Source organism: Carcharhinus amblyrhynchos, chromosome 3, assembly GCF_965287045.1.
Source record: "Carcharhinus amblyrhynchos chromosome 3, sCarAmb.v2.hapA, whole genome shotgun sequence".
In the NCBI taxonomy this organism is placed as follows: domain Eukaryota; kingdom Metazoa; phylum Chordata; class Chondrichthyes; order Carcharhiniformes; family Carcharhinidae; genus Carcharhinus; species Carcharhinus amblyrhynchos.
In genome coordinates this window covers 117,970,906-117,989,473 of record NC_137326.1, presented here as the reverse complement: position 1 = coordinate 117,989,473, position 18,568 = coordinate 117,970,906, and the positions used below count along the sequence as shown (strand labels likewise).

Below are 18,568 nucleotides of genomic sequence, written 5' to 3'. Positions count from 1 at the left end.
TGAGCAACAGCACCTCGTTAGGCACTTTACAGCTTTCCAGACTCTAGTCTGTAAACTCTGTTCTCACTCCTCCCTCCTCCAATTTTGTCTCCTTTTTCTTTGCATGTTTTGGGTTTTCTCTTATTTTGCCTTTGCTGAGGAGGCCACATGCTCTTGGCCTATTGTTTGGTTTTTTTTCTCCTACCCCACCATTTTCTTTGGGTCTGGAGATTAACTCTCCTGTCATTTAAATCGCTCGTTCTTCACCCTATTATAGTTTTTTTCCTTTTTCCTTGTCCCACCCACCCCTTTTTTCAGTTCAGTTGCAAGGTCAAACCTGACCTGACCTCTGTTTCTCTCACCATAGATGCTGCTTGATCCGTTGGCTAACTCCAGTATTTTCCGTTTTCATTCCAACCCCACACGTCCTGTGGCTACAAGAGCTCAAGAGGCCAGGAATTCTGTACTAAATAACTCACCTCCTGACTCTGTCAAGCCCATCTGCTATTTACTGCGTAGTCGCCCTCTTCCAGGTCCCCTCCAAGTCACACACTGTCATTTATTGAAACCACATCCCCATCATTCACTGTCGTTGAGTCAAAATCCTGGAACTTCCTAAGGTGTCTACATCACATGGGCTGCAACAATTGAAAAATGTCTCCTCACCAGCTTCTTGAGGGCTATTAAGGGTGGGCAATAAATGTTGACCCTGTTTTTTAAAAAAAATACATTTTGTTGAAGTTTTTTGTCTCGCACTGATTGGGACAATCACAAGAATGCTGACGTGAGGGGAAACAACTTTATTCTGTATGAGAAGCAAATCTCAAGTTCTGTACCACCAAAAGACCATAAAACAAAAACATTTAGAAAACCAGCACCCATTGTCCCACTTATTCTAATTGGTGAACCTGCAGTTTCAAAAGCAGCAATAACTAAACCAATGTCTTCAAATCAATATTCAGCAAAGCCAAGTTTCAGCTCTGTTAACACACATAATGCAATGCTCAATCATATTTATTTTTCACTGATCGGTTTAGCTTTTCCTCGTTCCCTTCTGCCCCCAGAAGCAGGAATGGTGTGAATGGAAGCCACATCCAGTGAACCAAATTATTGAAATTAACTTTCCCACTATATGAAGCTCTTCGTCTAAGTCCATGAGGGTTTTAAGAATCTCCCATGTGTTCAGCCTTGTCCAGCAATTATTTCTCAATGCAGGAGAACATATTTTGCTGTAATCTTAACACTCTTTCTATGAAATTAAGTGTGTTTGGTTAGCTGTTTCTTTGACTGCTTTTGTCTTTCCAGGGAGCCCAGAAAGGTGGTACTACATCGAGGATCAACAGGCCTGGGCTTTAACATTGTCGGTGGTGAAGATGGCGAAGGGATTTTTATTTCCTTCATATTGGCCGGAGGCCCAGCTGACCTGAGTGGTGAATTAAGAAAAGGGGACAGGATTATTTCGGTACAGTGTCTCATACTTTGATTTGTCCTTCTGCCCTTTAGAAGTTTGTATTGCTGTGGTAGGCTAGGTTTCAAACCTCCTTGTGTATTTGATGGAGTTACCATGCCCTTGAGCTTATTTTCATGAGCCTGCCTGACCATATTAACTCTTTCCCAAACCCAGTGAACTCGCATTTTTTTATATCTATTCAACCTCAATGACAGCTGTATACACAGTGGTTTGAGTGGAATTTTCTGCTCAATGTATTAAATAGAAAAGTCTCATCACAACGTTTGTTCTGCACATAAATGACATTATGTAGCATTATTGCTCAATTTCATCTTTCTTTAATAGATCTCCACAAGCATAGGAATTATGTATAAAGTGAGATGGTCCTCACTAGTATTTAATGTTATGAGCCAGCAGTGAACAATACTGGATTACAAGGGGAGAAAACAACAATCGTATTGTCAGCTTCCAGTCTGTAATTTTTTTAAAAATTCACATTAAATTTGAGACTAAAAAGTAAAACAGCAACTTTAGTGTGCTTTCTGCGTTGGTTATGGCAGGGCATATCTCAAGAGTTAGAGGATTTTAAAACATTTAGCTATAAGAGACAGCTCTTCTCAATTCAATATCCAATTGAGGCTGGAAGATCATTAAAATGTGCCTTTCGCTGATGGTTGTGCTTGAAATGGAATAGCTGAAGCAGCAGGGAAGTACTTATTCTGTTGAACACACAACCACTTCTCCGATCGCCAAAAATCCAAATTGCAAAGTAATTTCTTAGCTCTATTCAAGGCAATCTGCACAGCTTCAACTCTGTGCCTTATGGGCATTTCGGGTTTCTATCTTTTGCAAAGCACCATTCACGTGAAATACTTTAAGGAACTACTGAAGTGAGTGGTTCCTCCGATCAGTCATCTGTTTCACTTGCTGGTGTCACAAGTAGGCTTACGTTAACACTATAATGGATTTACTGTGGAAAATCCCCTAATCACCACACTCCAGTGTCTGTTCGTGTACACTGAGGGAGAATTCAGCACCTAACCAGTATGCCTTTTAGACTGTGGGAGGAAACTGGAGCACCCGGATGAAACCCAGGCAGACATGGGGAGAACGAGCAGGCTCCACACATACGATGACCCGAGGCCGGGAATCAAACACAGGTCCCTGGCATTGAGGCAGCAGTGTGAACCACCATGCCACCCATTATATACTTTGGATGCCTTTCAACTGACATCCAAATCAAAGAAGAAATCAATACAGGATACAGGCACACCACATTCCCTTCACATCAATTTTTCCTCTTTCTTCATTTCCTCTCCCACAGACTTCAGCTCTGGAGCAGCAAGGCTAGGTACATTCCTGTATCTAGCTCATGTTTTAAATCTTAACACTGAATGTTTAACAGATTACTTGATTACAGCTGAACTTGATCATATCCTCATTCAACATTACCACTCCTAATTCAGAAATGTGTTAATATTAGTCAATTTTTCTTTTTGATCTCAGGAAAGGGTTAGCTGAAAGAAGCTGTTCCCCCTTTGCATTCCATCGGTAGGAGACAGTGAGCTAAAACGGTGTTTGGCAAGATTAATCTATCGTATGCAAAAGATAAATAACTTCTGTCTTATTAAAAAGTAAATTAACCATAATTATAATGTGATTCATATATGCTGCGTTTGTTTGAATATTGAAGAGAAAAGGGACTTGCTGAATCATGAGAGAGTCAAAGAAATGCAGGAAAATTTGAGTGTTGATTTCTAAATGTAGACTGTCTTTGATGCAGGTGAACGGTATTGACCTGCGGAGTGCCACCCATGAACAGGCTGCAGCAGCACTGAAAAATGCCGGGCAAGCTGTCACTATTGTAGCACAGTACAGGCCAGAGGGTGAGTATTCTGGATCAGTTAATCTACATTCAAAGAGCAAATCAATATTGTGCTTTCAGTTTTATAAATGTCAGTGTGTGCCAGCTGTTTACCGAAAAAGCTCTTGAGCAAAGTATTAAAACGCTGAATTTGGGATTTAGCTGGTCGCATTTGCTAAATTTCTGGCTGTCTCCTGATGCGTATCTGTTGAATGTCCAATGATGACAATTGTTGTTTCCCATTAGTTACTAACTATCATGGTCTCTGTCTCGCTACAGAAGGTGGTCCTTTGCACTATGTTAATTCTATATTTGTAAATGATTCAGTGAATCATCCCTTAACCGTGAAAATTAAATGTTTTTCAGCCATGTGGATTTTTAGTTTGGTTTATGTTCGGTTTGTAAACTAATCTGGTAATTATTTTTTGCATTTAAGCATCATGTATTCTGAGCTGTCAAGAAGGCAAACTGGAGACTAAAATTACTGATTTTGATCTGAAAAATGGAGACAATACACAACAAAGTTTCCTCTGCAACCATTAAACAACTGGATGTTAGTACAGTATTAATAATGCAGGGGAAAACAGCTGTATCTCAGAATTTGATACATTTTCTTTCGAGTGATCTCATTAAATTCCTTGTTTTCACTGATACTATCTTGGGCATTGGTAGACATTGTAAACATACTGAGTACAATGAGAAGGTCCAACCTCTGCTTACTGAACAGAGGTATAATTTTACTTTAAAGGCTGATGATAGTTTGCAACTTGGGGCTTTGGGAATTGAGTAAGATCGTAAGCTGAAATTTTATACAGCCAATCCACTTCCTGGATTGTAGTAGAACCTGCATAGAGTAGCATAGTGGTTAGCACTGCTGTCTCACAATGCCAGGGACCCAGATTTAATTCCTGGCCTTGGGTCACTGTCTGTGCGGGGTCTGCATGTTCTCCCCATGTCTGCATGGATTTCCTCCGGATGCTCTGGTTTCCCCTTTCAGTCCAAAAGACGTGCTGGGTAGGTGCATTGGCCATGTTAATTTCTCCTCAGTGTACCTGAACAGGTGCCGGAGTGTGGCGACTAGGGGATTTTCACAGTAACTTCATTGCAGTGTTAACGTAAGCCTACTTGTCACACTAATGAACTTCGAAGAAAAATTGTTGGGGAAAATTCTTTCGAGATTATTTAAGAAGTGTCACAGCCTATAATTGCAATAATGTAGCCAATAGTTTATAAATTATGATGAATGTCTAATCTATTGTGCATGCTGCAGTTGTGTACCATTTATTAACAATTAACAGATTATCTAAACCATTTGAGAAATTTGTTGCTTTACTTCTGACTTTTTTTCCACTTTTATCAAATCATTCTGTTGAAAAAGCCTTGAATCAGCACATCTATGTGTCTGTGTAATGTTCTCTTCTGAGAAGCTAACGATAACAGGACTTAATGGGAAAAATCCACCATTCCTGTATAAACCAAAGATGAGATCTTAAACTCATTTTTGAGATGGAGTTGGTTAAAATTGTTATAAGGTATAGTTTTAAAAATTGTTATAATTTCTCTCCAGTAAATTCAATTGACCCAACAGCTCAGAAGAAAAAATGTTTTAAAATGACTTCCTGACCTTACGGATCATCGAGTTCTTTAAGGATGTAACGAGCAGGATGGATAAAGGGGAGCTAGTAGATACATGTTTGGATTTCCAAAAGTTTTAAAGTTTCTTTAAGTTTATTTATTAGTGTCATAAGTAGGCTTATAGTAACACTGCAATGAAGTTACTGTGAAAATCCCCTAGTCGCCTCACTCTGGTTACACTGAGGGAGAATTTAGCACAGTCAATGCACCTAACCAGCATGTCCTTCAGACTGTGGGAGAAAACCAGAGCACCAGAGGAAACCCGTGCAGACTCCACACAAACTGTGATGCAAGCTGGGAAACAAACCCGGGTTCCTGGCACTGTGAGGCAGCGGTGTTGTGCCCTCCATGCGAGAGGGCTGTAAACCATACTTTGGTGTATTGTCTAAAGAATCTGTAAGGTGCCACATAGTGTTATTACACAAGATGTTGGTGTAATTGTATGAGCATGGATATTTGATTTATTATTGTTGGGATACAATGAAAAGTATTGTTTGTTGTGTGCTATATAGACAAAATATATCATTCATAGAGTACATAGGGAAGAAGGAAAGGAGAAAGAGTGCAGAATATAATGTTACAGTCACAGCTAGGGTGTGTAGAAAGGTCAGTTTAATGTATGGTGGATCCATTCAAAAACCAGGTGGCAGTATGGAAGAAGCTGTTCGTAAGTCAGTTGATACATGATCTCAGACTCCTGTATGTTAACTAACCAACAGGAAGCAAAGTTAGATGGGTCATTTTCAGGTTCGCAAACTGTAACCAGTGGAGTCTCAGCTATTCACAATCTATACTAATGCCTTGGATGAAGAGACTGATTATGTTGTAACCAATTAAGAGATGTGGGAAGTCAAGTTGTGAAGAGGATACAGTCTGCAAAGGGATATAGGTTAAGTGAATGGGCAGAAACTTGGCCAATGAAGTATAACGTACCAAATGAAGTTGTGCTATTTGATGGGAAGAATTTTTTTAAAAAATTAATTAAGTGGGGAAAGATTGCTACAGATTATGGAATACTGGGATCTGGGCATTCAGCTTGTACAAGAATCACAAAATTAACATACAGGCCTAGAAAGTAATTAGCAAGGCAGATTGAATGTTAGCCTTTATTACAAGAGGTTGTCATGTAAACAAATACAGCCACAGCTGTTCAGGGTATTGGTGAGACCATACTTAGTGTATAGCTTTGGCCTCCTTAAAGAGGGACATACTTGTACTGGAAGGTGTTCAGAAGGTTTGCTCGGCAGTTCTTGGGATGAAGAGGCTGTCATAAGAGGAAAGGTTGAATGTGTTAGGCCCATCCTCATGGAAGTTGGGAAGAATGAGAGGTGATCTTATTGAAACATAAGATTCTGAGCGGGCTTGACAGTGCAACTACTGAGAATGTGTTTCCTCGTGTCAGAGAATCTAGACTAGCAGTTAGGTCTCCCATTTGAGGCATATTTGAGGAACAATTTATTTTCTGATGGTTGTTAATCTTCAGACTTCTCCCCAGAGAGCAGTGGAAGTTGCATCATTGAATATATTCAAGGCTGAATTAGATTTTTGATCGACAAGGGGAAGGGGGGTTAGGCAGGAAAGTGGAGTTGAGTCCACAACGAGATCTTCCATGGTTATCTTGAATGATGGAGCAGCCTCAAGGGGGTTGAATGGCCTATTCCTATTTCTTATGACTTTCTGTCTGTTAGCCCTGACTCATCAATCATCTTTCAGCTGTGTCTGTGATTAGTCATGAATCAGATGCCAGCTTCTAAAGTTTAAAGCTTTTATTTATTAGTGTCACAGATTGGCTTACCTTAAGTTACTGTGAAGATCCCCTAGTCGCCATACTCCAGCGCATGTTCAGGTACACTGAGGGAGAATTTAGCATGACAAATGCACCGAACCATCATGTCTTTTTCTGGATAATTACACTGCATAGCTGATCTCAATAATCATATTGAGAATTACTTTGTTACCTTTATTAGTTTGTTGCAGTGTGCATTTTCTCCCTTCAATGCCGTCCATAAATCAGTCCCAATTTAGACTGTCTCAGCAATCATAGAATCACTAAAGTGCAGAAGGAGGCCATCCGGCCCATCGAGCCTGCACCGACCACAATCCCACCCAGACCATATCCCCTTAATCCCATGTGTTTACCCTGCTAATCCCCTGACACTATGGGGCAATTTACTATGGCCAGTCAACCTAACCCATAATGTGTACTTGGGCGCATGTTCTTTTATGTTGTGAAATGCCTTGGCACTACTCCCTGATGCAGCATTCTATCTCAGCTTAGTGCATACGCCAATGATAAATTTGCAAAGAATCTCTGACCTAATCCATGCCTCTAAAGCCGTTTGTTTGGTAAGCTTCCATGGATCTCCAACACACTACACGGGGTGAGGAGACTACTGAATTGAAATTGGTTTGGTTGTCGACATCCCTGCAGTAACTCGCTCAGTTCCTTGAGTTAAACACTGTCACAGGGTCTCACTAGCAAAACTAATTTTTTTTTGTTGATGAGAAAACTGAAGGAGAGAGCAAGCAGAGTTCCCCAGTGTTGGACTGGAGTGGGCATAGTAAGAAGTCTCAAGGTTAAATTCCAACAGATTTATTTGGTATCATGCAGTTTTGGAGTTTGTGTTCCCCAAGTACTGCACAATAGCTACATTACTTAAGAATCTGTTTGACAATTACAACGTTAACAATAGACATCAAATACCATCCTGAACTTGAGCCTTCAAGTGTTTTTATGATCTTTGAATTTCTCTCTTTGGGATACAGTGATCAAGCATCAATTGAGAGCTGTAAGTATGAATGCCTGGAGTTTGCATAGATTATTGTTTGAGAGTGGAGAAGCTTCTTGAAGGCTTCATCTGTGGAAAGGTAAAGGCAAGTAGTGAATAGGTCTAGGAAAGTTAACTTTTTGGACTAAATAGCTTTTTTCTCATCCACTGCTTTATATTCCGACATGTTGAAATCTCCCAAAGCTGTGATTCATGGTCTTCCATTCCAGTCTCATTGACAGTTACTTCTCTGGCTCCGTGCCAACTCAAGACATCTCATTTTCTCAAGTCACATGTAACAGGCTGATGATACATTGTTGCCCCCAGGGAATGTTTATTAATTTGAATATTACATTAGCTTCAGCTCAACAATATTGCTTGGAGGAGAGGGTGTTGAGGAGAGGAAATGACTTATGAGTCTTGCCCAGCGTGTTATCAATGTCCATATGTGAAGAACACCAAGTAACATGGCAGGGCAAAACTAAATATTAACTTTCACAGTCAGTTAAATTGTTTTTGTTTAATTAGAAATGGCATTTTGGTTTGTACTGCAGTTAAGCCAGCTGTCGGCTCACACAAAAGGCAGTGTGTCACAACTCGGGGCCATCTGTTAAACATAGTTCCTGATTTGTCAAGCATTTATTTCAGGCTTGGTTATGGACCAACCAAATACAATATTACACCGCCAGACAATTGTACAAAACCAATGTTTATAGGTGGGGGGGGGGGGGGAGAGAGAGAGAGAACGGGACATTCCCTTAAAATTTCCAGAGCTGCGTATATGTATAACTGCACTTAGCACTGGATCATGCTTATTGCATTCAATTAATGTAACTGTCCACTTGTGTTACAGCACGGTGGCTGGGATGGTCATAAACATGGTTTGCAATGACAGTAAACATGTATAAAATACCCTGAACCTGCTGTTCAAGCATATGCCTGAAATTGCAGTGTTGTTACCGGGAGTTGTTCTGTGTTTGGCCAAAGGATTACATGCCGTCTGTTCAGGGTGTTCTGTGTAATTCTCTGCCAGCCACAGCATTCAAAGTGCTGTCATAATTGTGCTAAATTTGTCCAAAGTGCCTTGCACCAACTGCTGAGGAGTCTTGTGTAGGATTGGGGTGCTGTGGTTAAGACGTGCTCAGCGTTCAGCCACTGCACCCCAAGTGCAGTGCTTGCTAATTGTCAGTCAGACAATAATGAGCTCCACACAGCAATCTCTGAATGCACTGCAATGCAAACATCTTAATGATACAGGACATGAAATGCAGGCAAAGAATCTTCTGAGAGCTATGACTTTGATATACAAGTCACATTGGTTAACCTTGTTCTGGCCATATCAGTCTCCTTGCATAATATTATGCTTCCGTTCATACCTGGAGGCACTGGATAGGTATCCTGTTAAAGATACTATTTAAATCCTGTTGAAGGTGTCAGATGAAAACAAGCTGCTGTCGCTCCCACTCTGGGGTGTTAGTTTCAAGTTGTGTTATGTAAGTAGAGGAGTTGCGGTGGACCAGTCTGGATTAGCACAATAACATCACTTGTTAGTCACCAATGTTTTCAGTCGCGCACCCTAGCTTACAAACATTTTTGGGTTGTTTGCATGTCACCTTTCTGCCCGAATTTGATATTCACTTAATCATTCATCTCCATGGTGTAATCGTTCCCATTGACAGTGTTCCTTTCTGAATAGGTTGCAGATAATTACAGGGAAAGTGTATTTAATGTACAAAATAACAACCTATCTGCTGTTGGTGGATGCAGCTATAATGCAGTGTTTCCTTAATTTCAATGTTAAGCCAAGAAGAAAAAATGTTCTTGTTTTTGCTCTCACTGCCCTCTGTTACCTAAAATGCCATCCATGATGTGGAGATGCCGGTGATGGACTGGGGTGGGCACAGTAAGAAGTCCCAACATCAGGTTAAAGTCCAACAGGTTTATTTGATATCACGAGGTTTTGGAGCTTGTGTTCCCCAAGTACTGCACAATAGAGATGTTACTTAAGAGTCTGTTTGACAATTACAATGTTAACAATAGATGGGCAGTAATTAGCCAGCTTGGATTTGTCGTACTTTTCATGTACAGGAAAATAGCTGAGCAATTTTCCACATTGCCAGAAAGGTGCCAGTGTTATTGTTTTACTAGAACAGCTTGGCTAGGAGCACAGTGAGTTCTGGAGTACAAGTCTTCAGTACTATTGTTGGAACATTGTCAGGGCCCATTCATTGCCTTTGCAGCATCCAGTACCTTCAGTGTTTCTTGATGTGTGGAGCGAATCAAATTGTTCAGAGACTGGCTGTGATGCTGAGGACCTCTGGCAGAGGTCAAGATGATTCATGCACTCAGCATTTCTAGCTGAAAATTGTTATCAATGTGCTTTCTTTTGTACTGATTTGCTGGGCTTCTCCACTGTTGAGTTTGGGGTATTTTTGGAGTCTCTCCCTCCAGTGGATTGTTTTACTGTCCTCCACCATTTCACGACCTGGATGCTGCAGTACTGCAGAATTAGATTTGATCCATTGATTGTGGGATCACTTATCTCTGTTTATCAATTTGTGCTTTTGCTGTTTGGCACACAAGTAGTCCTCTTTGAAAGCTTTACCAGGTTGGCACTTTTTTTAAGGTATGCCTGGTTTTACTCTTGGCATGCCCTCCTGCGATCTCTTTTGAACTAGGGTTGGTTCCCTGCCATTATGGTAATAGTAGAGTGGGAGATATATCAAGTTATGAGGTTGCAGATTGTGGTCAAGTACAGTTCTGTGGCTGTTGGCCCACTGTCTTGAGTTGCTAGATCTGTTTGAAGTCTGTCCCATTTAGCACAGTGATAGTGCCACACAACATGATGGACGGTATCCTCAATTTCAAGATGGGACTTTGTCTCCACAAGGGCTGTGCAGTGATCACACCTACCAATACTACTGTGAACAGATGCATCTGTGGCAGGCAGATTGGTAAGGATGAGGTCAAGTATGTTTTTCCCTTTTTGTTCATTCCCTTTCCACCTGCTGCAGATCCAGTCTCGCAGCTATGTCCTTTAGATCTCAATCAGCTCAGTCTGTGGTGGTGCTACTCTTGGTACTAGACATTGAAGTTCCTCTCCCAGAATACCTTCTACACTCTTGCCACCATCAGTGCTTCTTCCAAGTAGTGTTCAAATATGGAGGAGATATTTGTCAGCTGAGGTGGGACAATAATCAGCAGGAGGTTTCCTTGTCAATGTTTGACCTGATACTGAGAGATTTCTTTGGGTCTGGGCTCAATGCTGAGGACTCCCAGGGCAACTCTCTCCTGACTGTATACCACAATGTAGCCACCTCTGCAGAATGGTGATGGTTGCATCTGGAACATGATCTGTAAAGTATGATTCTGAGAGTATGACTGTCAGGCTGTTGATTGACTAGTCCATGAGACAGCTCTCCCAATTTTGGCACAATCCCCCGGATGTTAGTAAGGAGAATTTCACAGGGTCAACAAGGCTGAGTTTGCCGTTCTCATTTTTGTGCCTGACTTGATGCCAGTTCTTCTGTTTGGTTTCTTTCCTTTCTGTAGACTTTGTAGCAGTTGGATACAGTTGAGTGGTTTACTATATTATTTCAGAGAGCATTTAAGAGTCAACCACATTGCTGTTGGCTTGAAGTCACATTAAGGCCAGAGTAGGTCAGAATGACAGGTTTCCTTCCCTAAAGAACATTAGTGAACCAGATGGGATTTTATGACAATTGACAGTGGTTTCGTGGTCATTAGATTTTTAATTCCAAATGTTTATTAAATTCAAATTCCGCCATCGAACCTAGATTCCCAGAATATTACCCTGGGTTTCTGGATTACTAGACAATACCACTGCATTACTAGACAATACCACTGCATCAGCATCCCGTAGCCTGTTATTTTGTGATGGAAAATGATATATTTCAATCTGGGCCACGATGCTTCCATTTATAGCAGCTAGCAGCGTTGATTTTGGCAATTAGCAAAATATCCCAATGTTAGGACATCATTTTGTAATGGTTTATTGATTTCCTACCTAGTGAAACAGGAAATACTGCGCAACGGTAAAGAATAATAAAATGTTAACATTCCTTTCTCCTCTCCTACCTCAACAAAAATCCTCCCATCTCCAACATTGTGTTATTATCCAGAATCTTGTGGGTCCAAATTGATTCTGGTCAATTCTAGTCATAGTCTGCTATTTTCCATGGAGTAGTGCAAAGGTACACTTGGACATTCTCTGTTTGTGAAGGGATAACTGTGAAGGGAACCTAAATTCAGGATGTCCATGCCTTAATAAGATGGACTATTTTACAGCAATCAAATAGTAATCCTATATATTTAACAAGAGCAGTACATAAAGCAAACACTCTGGGCATTGACTATAGCCTGGCAGTAGTACTGAAGATGTGTGCTCTAGAACTATCTTGTGCCTCTTGCAAAGCTGTTCCAGTACTGCTACAACACTGGCATCCAGCCAAGAGTGAAGAAAATTGCCCAGGAATGTCCTGTCTACAAAAAACAAGACATATCCAATCTAGCCTGTTACTACCTCTTCAGTCTACACTTACCAGTAAAATAATGGAATGTGTCATGTGACAGTGCAATTGGGTGGCACTTACACGGCAATGACCTGCACGCTTAGGTTCCAACAAGGTCACCGCCTCCTGGGGCAATTCATGAGGGCATCAAATGCTGGCCTTACCAGTGATGCCCATATCCCATGAAAGAATTGAAAAGCAATACGTACCCTTTAATCTCTTCCCTATTTATATTTTGTATATTTATTTTTATAGAAATGTGCAAGCAATCTTTGACTGGAACCATTTGCATTTAAAACGTTCCTTGTATCAAATAATATCTAAGAAATCTCCACAATAGAGAAGTGGATAACAATTGGGTATCAAGCAGTGGCAATGAAGATCTGAAGTGAAATAGAATATTCAGCAATGGAAATTAAGATCGGTACCTCAGCTCACCTTGGCAGATCAGGCCCCACTGGCTCATTATTCCTGTCCTATGTTCCAAATATTAGAACAGGACAAAGTGCTAGAGGAGTATGGAATGTGGTGATGAGATTCTAAGAGTGCCATACGACTAGATTTATGTCTAACCAGTAAGACGAGCAGGCTGACAGAGATTCTGTCAGTATTGGCTTTCTCATCCAAGATTATTGATGAGCAGAGCCTTGCTCAGGACAGAATGACCATTTGCAGAATGATGGGGGAATATTTGGCCTATCGGCCTCGTGTCACCTTTGTCAAAATCCTTTCTGTTTGCCCCCATAGCTTTTGGATCAATAATTCACCATTCCATTTTCCTCCACCATCCTAGTAGACAAACTATTTCTTCAGTTTCTTGTCTGCAGACTCATTGAATGATTTTCTCAGGACATGGAGATTACATGTCCTGTGGAGTTGGTGTGGGACACTGACGCAAATGCAGAATTGTACACCAGGGATGCAACACTGTGATGGAATCCATAGTTTCAAAGCTTGTATTTTTTTTAAGACAAAGTCTAATTGAAAAGGAAAACAGAGAATGGAAACAGACTGTCCTATTTTCTAAGGAAACCAAGATTGAAACTGAGATTGAAATCCAGGACTTCAGATTGAAACTGTATAAAAGTGGACAGAGCCAGTAGAGCTCAGAAGTAGATAGTGAGTCCAGTAGTGCAGCACAGATAAGTTGAAGACAGAGGCTAGATCCAAAAGCTGAGAATAAGTAAAGAAATAGTTGCTGTAGCACTTTGTTACTTGAAGGTAACATTGAATCTAAGTTGTCTAGGCCATCATAAGCAGAGATGAGAAAGGTCTGCAGACTATGTGCCCTATTTAATGCACAAGATGAGAAGTCAGATAACTCCAGGTTACAGTCCAATAGGTTTATTTGAAATCTCAAGCCTTTTGGAGCACTGCTCCTTCATCACATGATTTCAGATATACCTGTTGGACTAAACCTGGTGTTGTGTGACCTCTCATCTTGTCCATCCCAGTCCAACACCGGCATCTGCATATCATGACCACTATTTAATGAAGTCTCTGCGTGTGGAGCTCTGGTTGATTATGGGATGCTTTTGGCTGAGAATCAAGTTAAATCAGTAAAGAAAAGGAACTGAAATTCTTTGAGAGGAAGACAGAACTGCAGAAGATTTTGTGACTGAGATAGACGTATACTGGATGGGCTGCCAAGCCAGTTTGTAAAATCTGTCCTAATTGTATCTTTTTAAAGTTTATTTATTAGTGTGACAAATGGACTTACATTAACACTGCAATAAAGTTACTGTAAAAATCCCCTACTCATCACAGCCCGGCGCCTGTTTGGGTATACTGAGGGAGAATTTAGCATGGCCTATGCACCTAACCAGCACATCTTTCAGACTGTGGGAAGAAATCAAAGCACCGAAGGAAACCCACGCAAACACGGAGAGAATGTGCAAACTCCACACAGACAGTGACCCAACCTGGGAATCAAGCCCTGGTCCCTGGTGCTGAGAGGCAGCAATGCTAATCACCGTGCCACGGTGCGATCTACATTGAAAGCGCAGAGTATTTGTTTTACATTATGGTTACTGTTCAGAGGCTTGGAGACCACTTCCACCAGTGATTTCTCTCTCCTACTTTTCCTCCTCGCCATCTAAACTGAGCATTCCCAGGATATGCAAAAGCCTGGAACAATTGCAGGATAAGCGTTGGCAATAGCTAAAACTGGAAGTCAACAAGAGCAAGCTGTAGTGGTTTGAGAAAAGAGAATGTGAAGAGGTGAGGAGAGCGGTGACCATTGTTCAGAGTAGCAGTTATTGGCTATATCTGAATATTCATGAATATGAAGTACCTGCAACATGAAACTAAAACATCAAAGCTGTTTATACAATATATTAGATGAAGTCGTGCAGGTAGAGGAATGGAGACGTGGTTTACAAAACATGAGGCACAGACATGCTGCAGTCTTGCGCAAGTATTTAAGATCACGTGTCTAATTAGCGCAGACCTGTTGCAATCTCCATTACAAACCCAATACCATACAGAAGTAACCTTAAATTGCTTTCCTGTCTGCCAATAAAGCAAATCCCAATCTCTCATTTCACATCACAATGATTCATTTGGGCATTAGCATTGATTGTTGTCAACTCCACTGCTGAATCGCAGACACTATCGAAAATTGAGATCATTAGCCTGCAGCCAAAGCAATTGTACATTTTGAGCTGGGATGAATAACTGCTTCAGTTTTGTGATCAGATTTTTTTTGATGTCATTGGCTTAACATGTTACCTTGCAAATTGAAGAATGAAAATTGATGGTTTATAAACCAAATGTATGCTAACTGTGATGCCAATTTAGTGAACTTAACTTCAATTTTGTATTTACCTGGAAACTGTTAATCGCGTTAAAGAATTAGAATACTTTGAAAGCCGCGTATGTAAAGAGATTTGATCAACTGCGTCAATGTCAGAAGGAAGACAGGACATTTGTATGCTGATATTCCTGTGATACTTGATTGCAGGATTAATTGAGTGATATTTTGTTCACCAGTGCAGTTTGTAATGTGATCTTGATTGGATTTGTTTACACTTACAGATGTAGGAAATGTAGCTTGGCTGTACCGGATGTCCTTTTAAATAATGATGCTGTTTAACACTTGGTGTGAGCAAGTCTCGGCTGCAGAATCACTACTTCTCAATTGGCTAAAGTTAGAACACGGCCCAGCGCCTGAATCTGGCCTTTAGTCACGTTCGTTTTCAGCAATTTCCCTTACTCTCAAAGATAATGAGATGAATACCAATTGGCTAGCATGAAATCTTTCAATCTGAACTTGATAACCTTGCCAACCAAGAAACAGTGCTTTCTTAGAAAAAGGCAAAATACTATGGATGCCGGAATCTGAAACAGAAAATGCCGGAGAAACTCAGGTCAGACAGCATCTGTAGAGAGAGAACAGAGTCTGCAGTCATTTGGACTTGAACTGTTGGCTCCATTATCTGTCCACAGATGTTGTCTAACCTGCTGAGCTTTTCCAGCATTTTCTGTTTTTTCTTTATTCATCTCAGCAATGAAGCAGTTCTCTGGCAGAATGAACTGCAGAAATGTTAGCACTTATGCTACTGTTTCTACTCTGTATTAAACAAGCTGTATTTCAAAACTTTGTCTAAATTGCTAAGGACAACAAAGTAGGAAGGGCAGAACAAATGGAAGATTCTCCAAAATATTCGCAGAATGATGCAAGTTGGCTACATTATTGAGCGTACAAATGGACAATTAAATTTAGCATTAATAAATATAACCTGTTTCTCATAAGAACATAAGAAATAGGAGCAGGAGTAGGCCATCTAGCTCTTCTGCCCCGCCATTCAAACAGATCATGACTGATCTGAAGTGGATCAGTTCCACTTTCCTGCTTTCTCCCCATTACCCTTAATTCCCTTGTCTATCAAAAACCTACTTACCCGTGACTTAAATATATTTAGCGAGGTAGCCTCCACCACTTCAACAGGCAGAGAATTCCAGAGATTCACCACCCTTTGAGTGAAGAAGTTCCTCCTCAACTCTGACCTAAACTACACCCCCCCCGCCCCCCGCCCCCCCGCCACTTATCTTGAGGCTGTGCCCTCTAGTCCCGCTATCCTTCCTAAGCGGGAAGAATCTCTCTACCTCTATCCTATCCATCCCCTTCATTATCTTATACGTCTCTGTAAGATCCCCCCCTCATTGTTCTAAACTCCAACGAGTACAGACCCAGTCTATTTAGTCTCTCTTCATAGTCCAACCCCCTCATCTCCGGTATCAGCCTAGTGAACCTCCTCTGCACTCCCTCTAAGGCCAATATATCCTTCCACAAGTGCGGTGACCAAAACTGCACACAGTACTCCAGCTGCGGCCTCACCAGTACCCTGTACAGTTGCAGCAAGACCTCCCTACTTTCATATTCTATCCCCCTCGCTATAAAGGCCAACATTCCATTCGCCTTGATCACCTGCTGCACCTGCAGACTGGGTTTTTGCGACTCGTGCACAAGGACCCCCAGGTCCCTCTGCACCGTAGCACGCTGCAGCTTTTCGCCTGCCAAAGTGGATAACCTCACACTTGCTAACATTATACTCCATCTGCCAGGTCCTCACCCACTCGCTCAGCCTATCCAGATCCCTCTGCAGACTTTCCACACCCTCCATGCAACTTGCTTTTCCACTCACCTTCGTGTCATCAGTAAATTTCGTCACCCTACACTCAGCCCCCTCCTCCAGATCATCTATATAAATGGTAAATAGTTGAGGCCCCAGCACCGATCTCTGCGGCACTCCATTAGTCGCCAACCAGAATAGCACCCATTGATGCCATTGATTCTCACTGGTCAAATATCCACACCATACGTACACAAGTAAATGACTCTGCAAGAGGGTGAAGGCATGAAAAAGGGCCTTGGATTAATGTTGATGAATTGCTTTCAGTATCTGCCTTGGTCAATGAAGGACTTGAGAAGATTGCTAAAATAAATATTATATTTATATATATATTAAAAAAATCAGAAGTAAAAATCAGAAGTGGCTTCAGAGGTTATGCAATGAGCATAAAGATTGGCAAATGTTTCAGGGTGTGGGTTATAACAAAATACTACAATGTTTAGGCTTCACATCCAAGACACAGGGGCTTAAGGAGGATGGGTGCACCCCCTTAGAGACACCTACAATATTAAACGGTATAACATAACTCAAAATTGAGCAAGTAAGTAAAGCTGGAGCACATAAATTTGAAGTAGCTACTGGGAAGGATTTGTTTACTTCGAGTTTTCTCCATTTCAGCATAATTGCCAGTGATAGTGGTAGAGGTAGGTACAATTTTGTCTTTTAAAAAGCATTTAGACAGTTACGTGGATAAGATGGGTATAGAGGGATATGGGCCAAATGAGAGCAATTGGGATTAGCTTAGTAGCTTAAAAAAAGGTGGCATGGACAAGTTGGGCTGCATGCTGTAAACGTCTATGACTCTATAACTTGAGGTCTGGACAGATGATCCAAGATGGAAATTCAAATCCCTCCACAGTAGCTGGGAATTTAAATCCCATTAACTAAACCAATCTGCAGTAAAAAGATAGTATTAGTAATTGTGACCATGAAACTACTGGATTGCTATTAAAAAAACTCATCTGGTTCAATTAGGGAAGAAAATCTGCAAACCTTTCCCAGTCAGATCTTGGTGCAAGTCCACACTTGCAGCAATGTGGCTGACTCTTGGCTATGCTCTGAAACACGCTCTGAAACGTGCTCAAGGCACTCAGTTGTATTGCGCTGGAATGAAAATGTTTAATAAAAATAAAACGGGATCTATCAATCCAGTGCCAGGTACTGGACACACCAACGGCACACTCAATCCAGTCAACCTTGTTAAGTCGTCCTCACTAACATCAGGAGACTTACGCCAAAATAGGGAGAGCTGTCCCAACGGCTAGTCAAGAAACAGCTTGACGTAGTCATACTCAGTCAGACCTTTCTACCCACGCCCCATATTTTCAAGGGCAGTACAGTGGTTAGCACCACAGCTTCAGGGACTCGGCTTCAATCCCAGCCTTGGGTGAGTGTTTCCATGGAAGCAGGACAAATCCAATCCAGCCAAATATTACTCATCAGCAAAGTGATGGAAAGCTGTCATCAACAGTGGTCTAAATAGATTGCATCTGTGCATTGTAAAAGAATGCAGAGACAAGGTAATAGATGCACTATTGCACACACAATAATTTGATCTAAAAATGGTACTAGCTGATTAGTATGAATTTCTAAAGGTAAAGTCTTGCTGGACAAACTTCATTGAGCTCTTTGAAGATGCAAGAGAGGCTAGAAGAGGCTAATGGAATATAATTTACCTAGATTGCTAGATTCTGATTTTGAAAAAG

The 18,568-nt window shown here is 41.1% G+C and overlaps 1 protein-coding gene across 23 annotated transcripts in view; it reads left to right on the top strand.

Moving 5' to 3' along the window:
• The window catches only part of LOC145341066 (disks large homolog 1), a 353,734-nt gene that overhangs the window by 292,565 nt on the left and 42,601 nt on the right, over positions 1-18,568 (top strand). For all 23 annotated transcript variants that reach the window (XM_080185853.1, XM_080185852.1, XM_080185851.1 and 20 more), the window contains 2 exons: positions 1,285-1,441; positions 3,213-3,315. In XM_080185853.1, the coding sequence (XP_080041979.1) occupies positions 1,285-1,441; positions 3,213-3,315 (260 nt within the window). The remainder of the gene's footprint in view (positions 1-1,284; positions 1,442-3,212; positions 3,316-18,568) is intronic.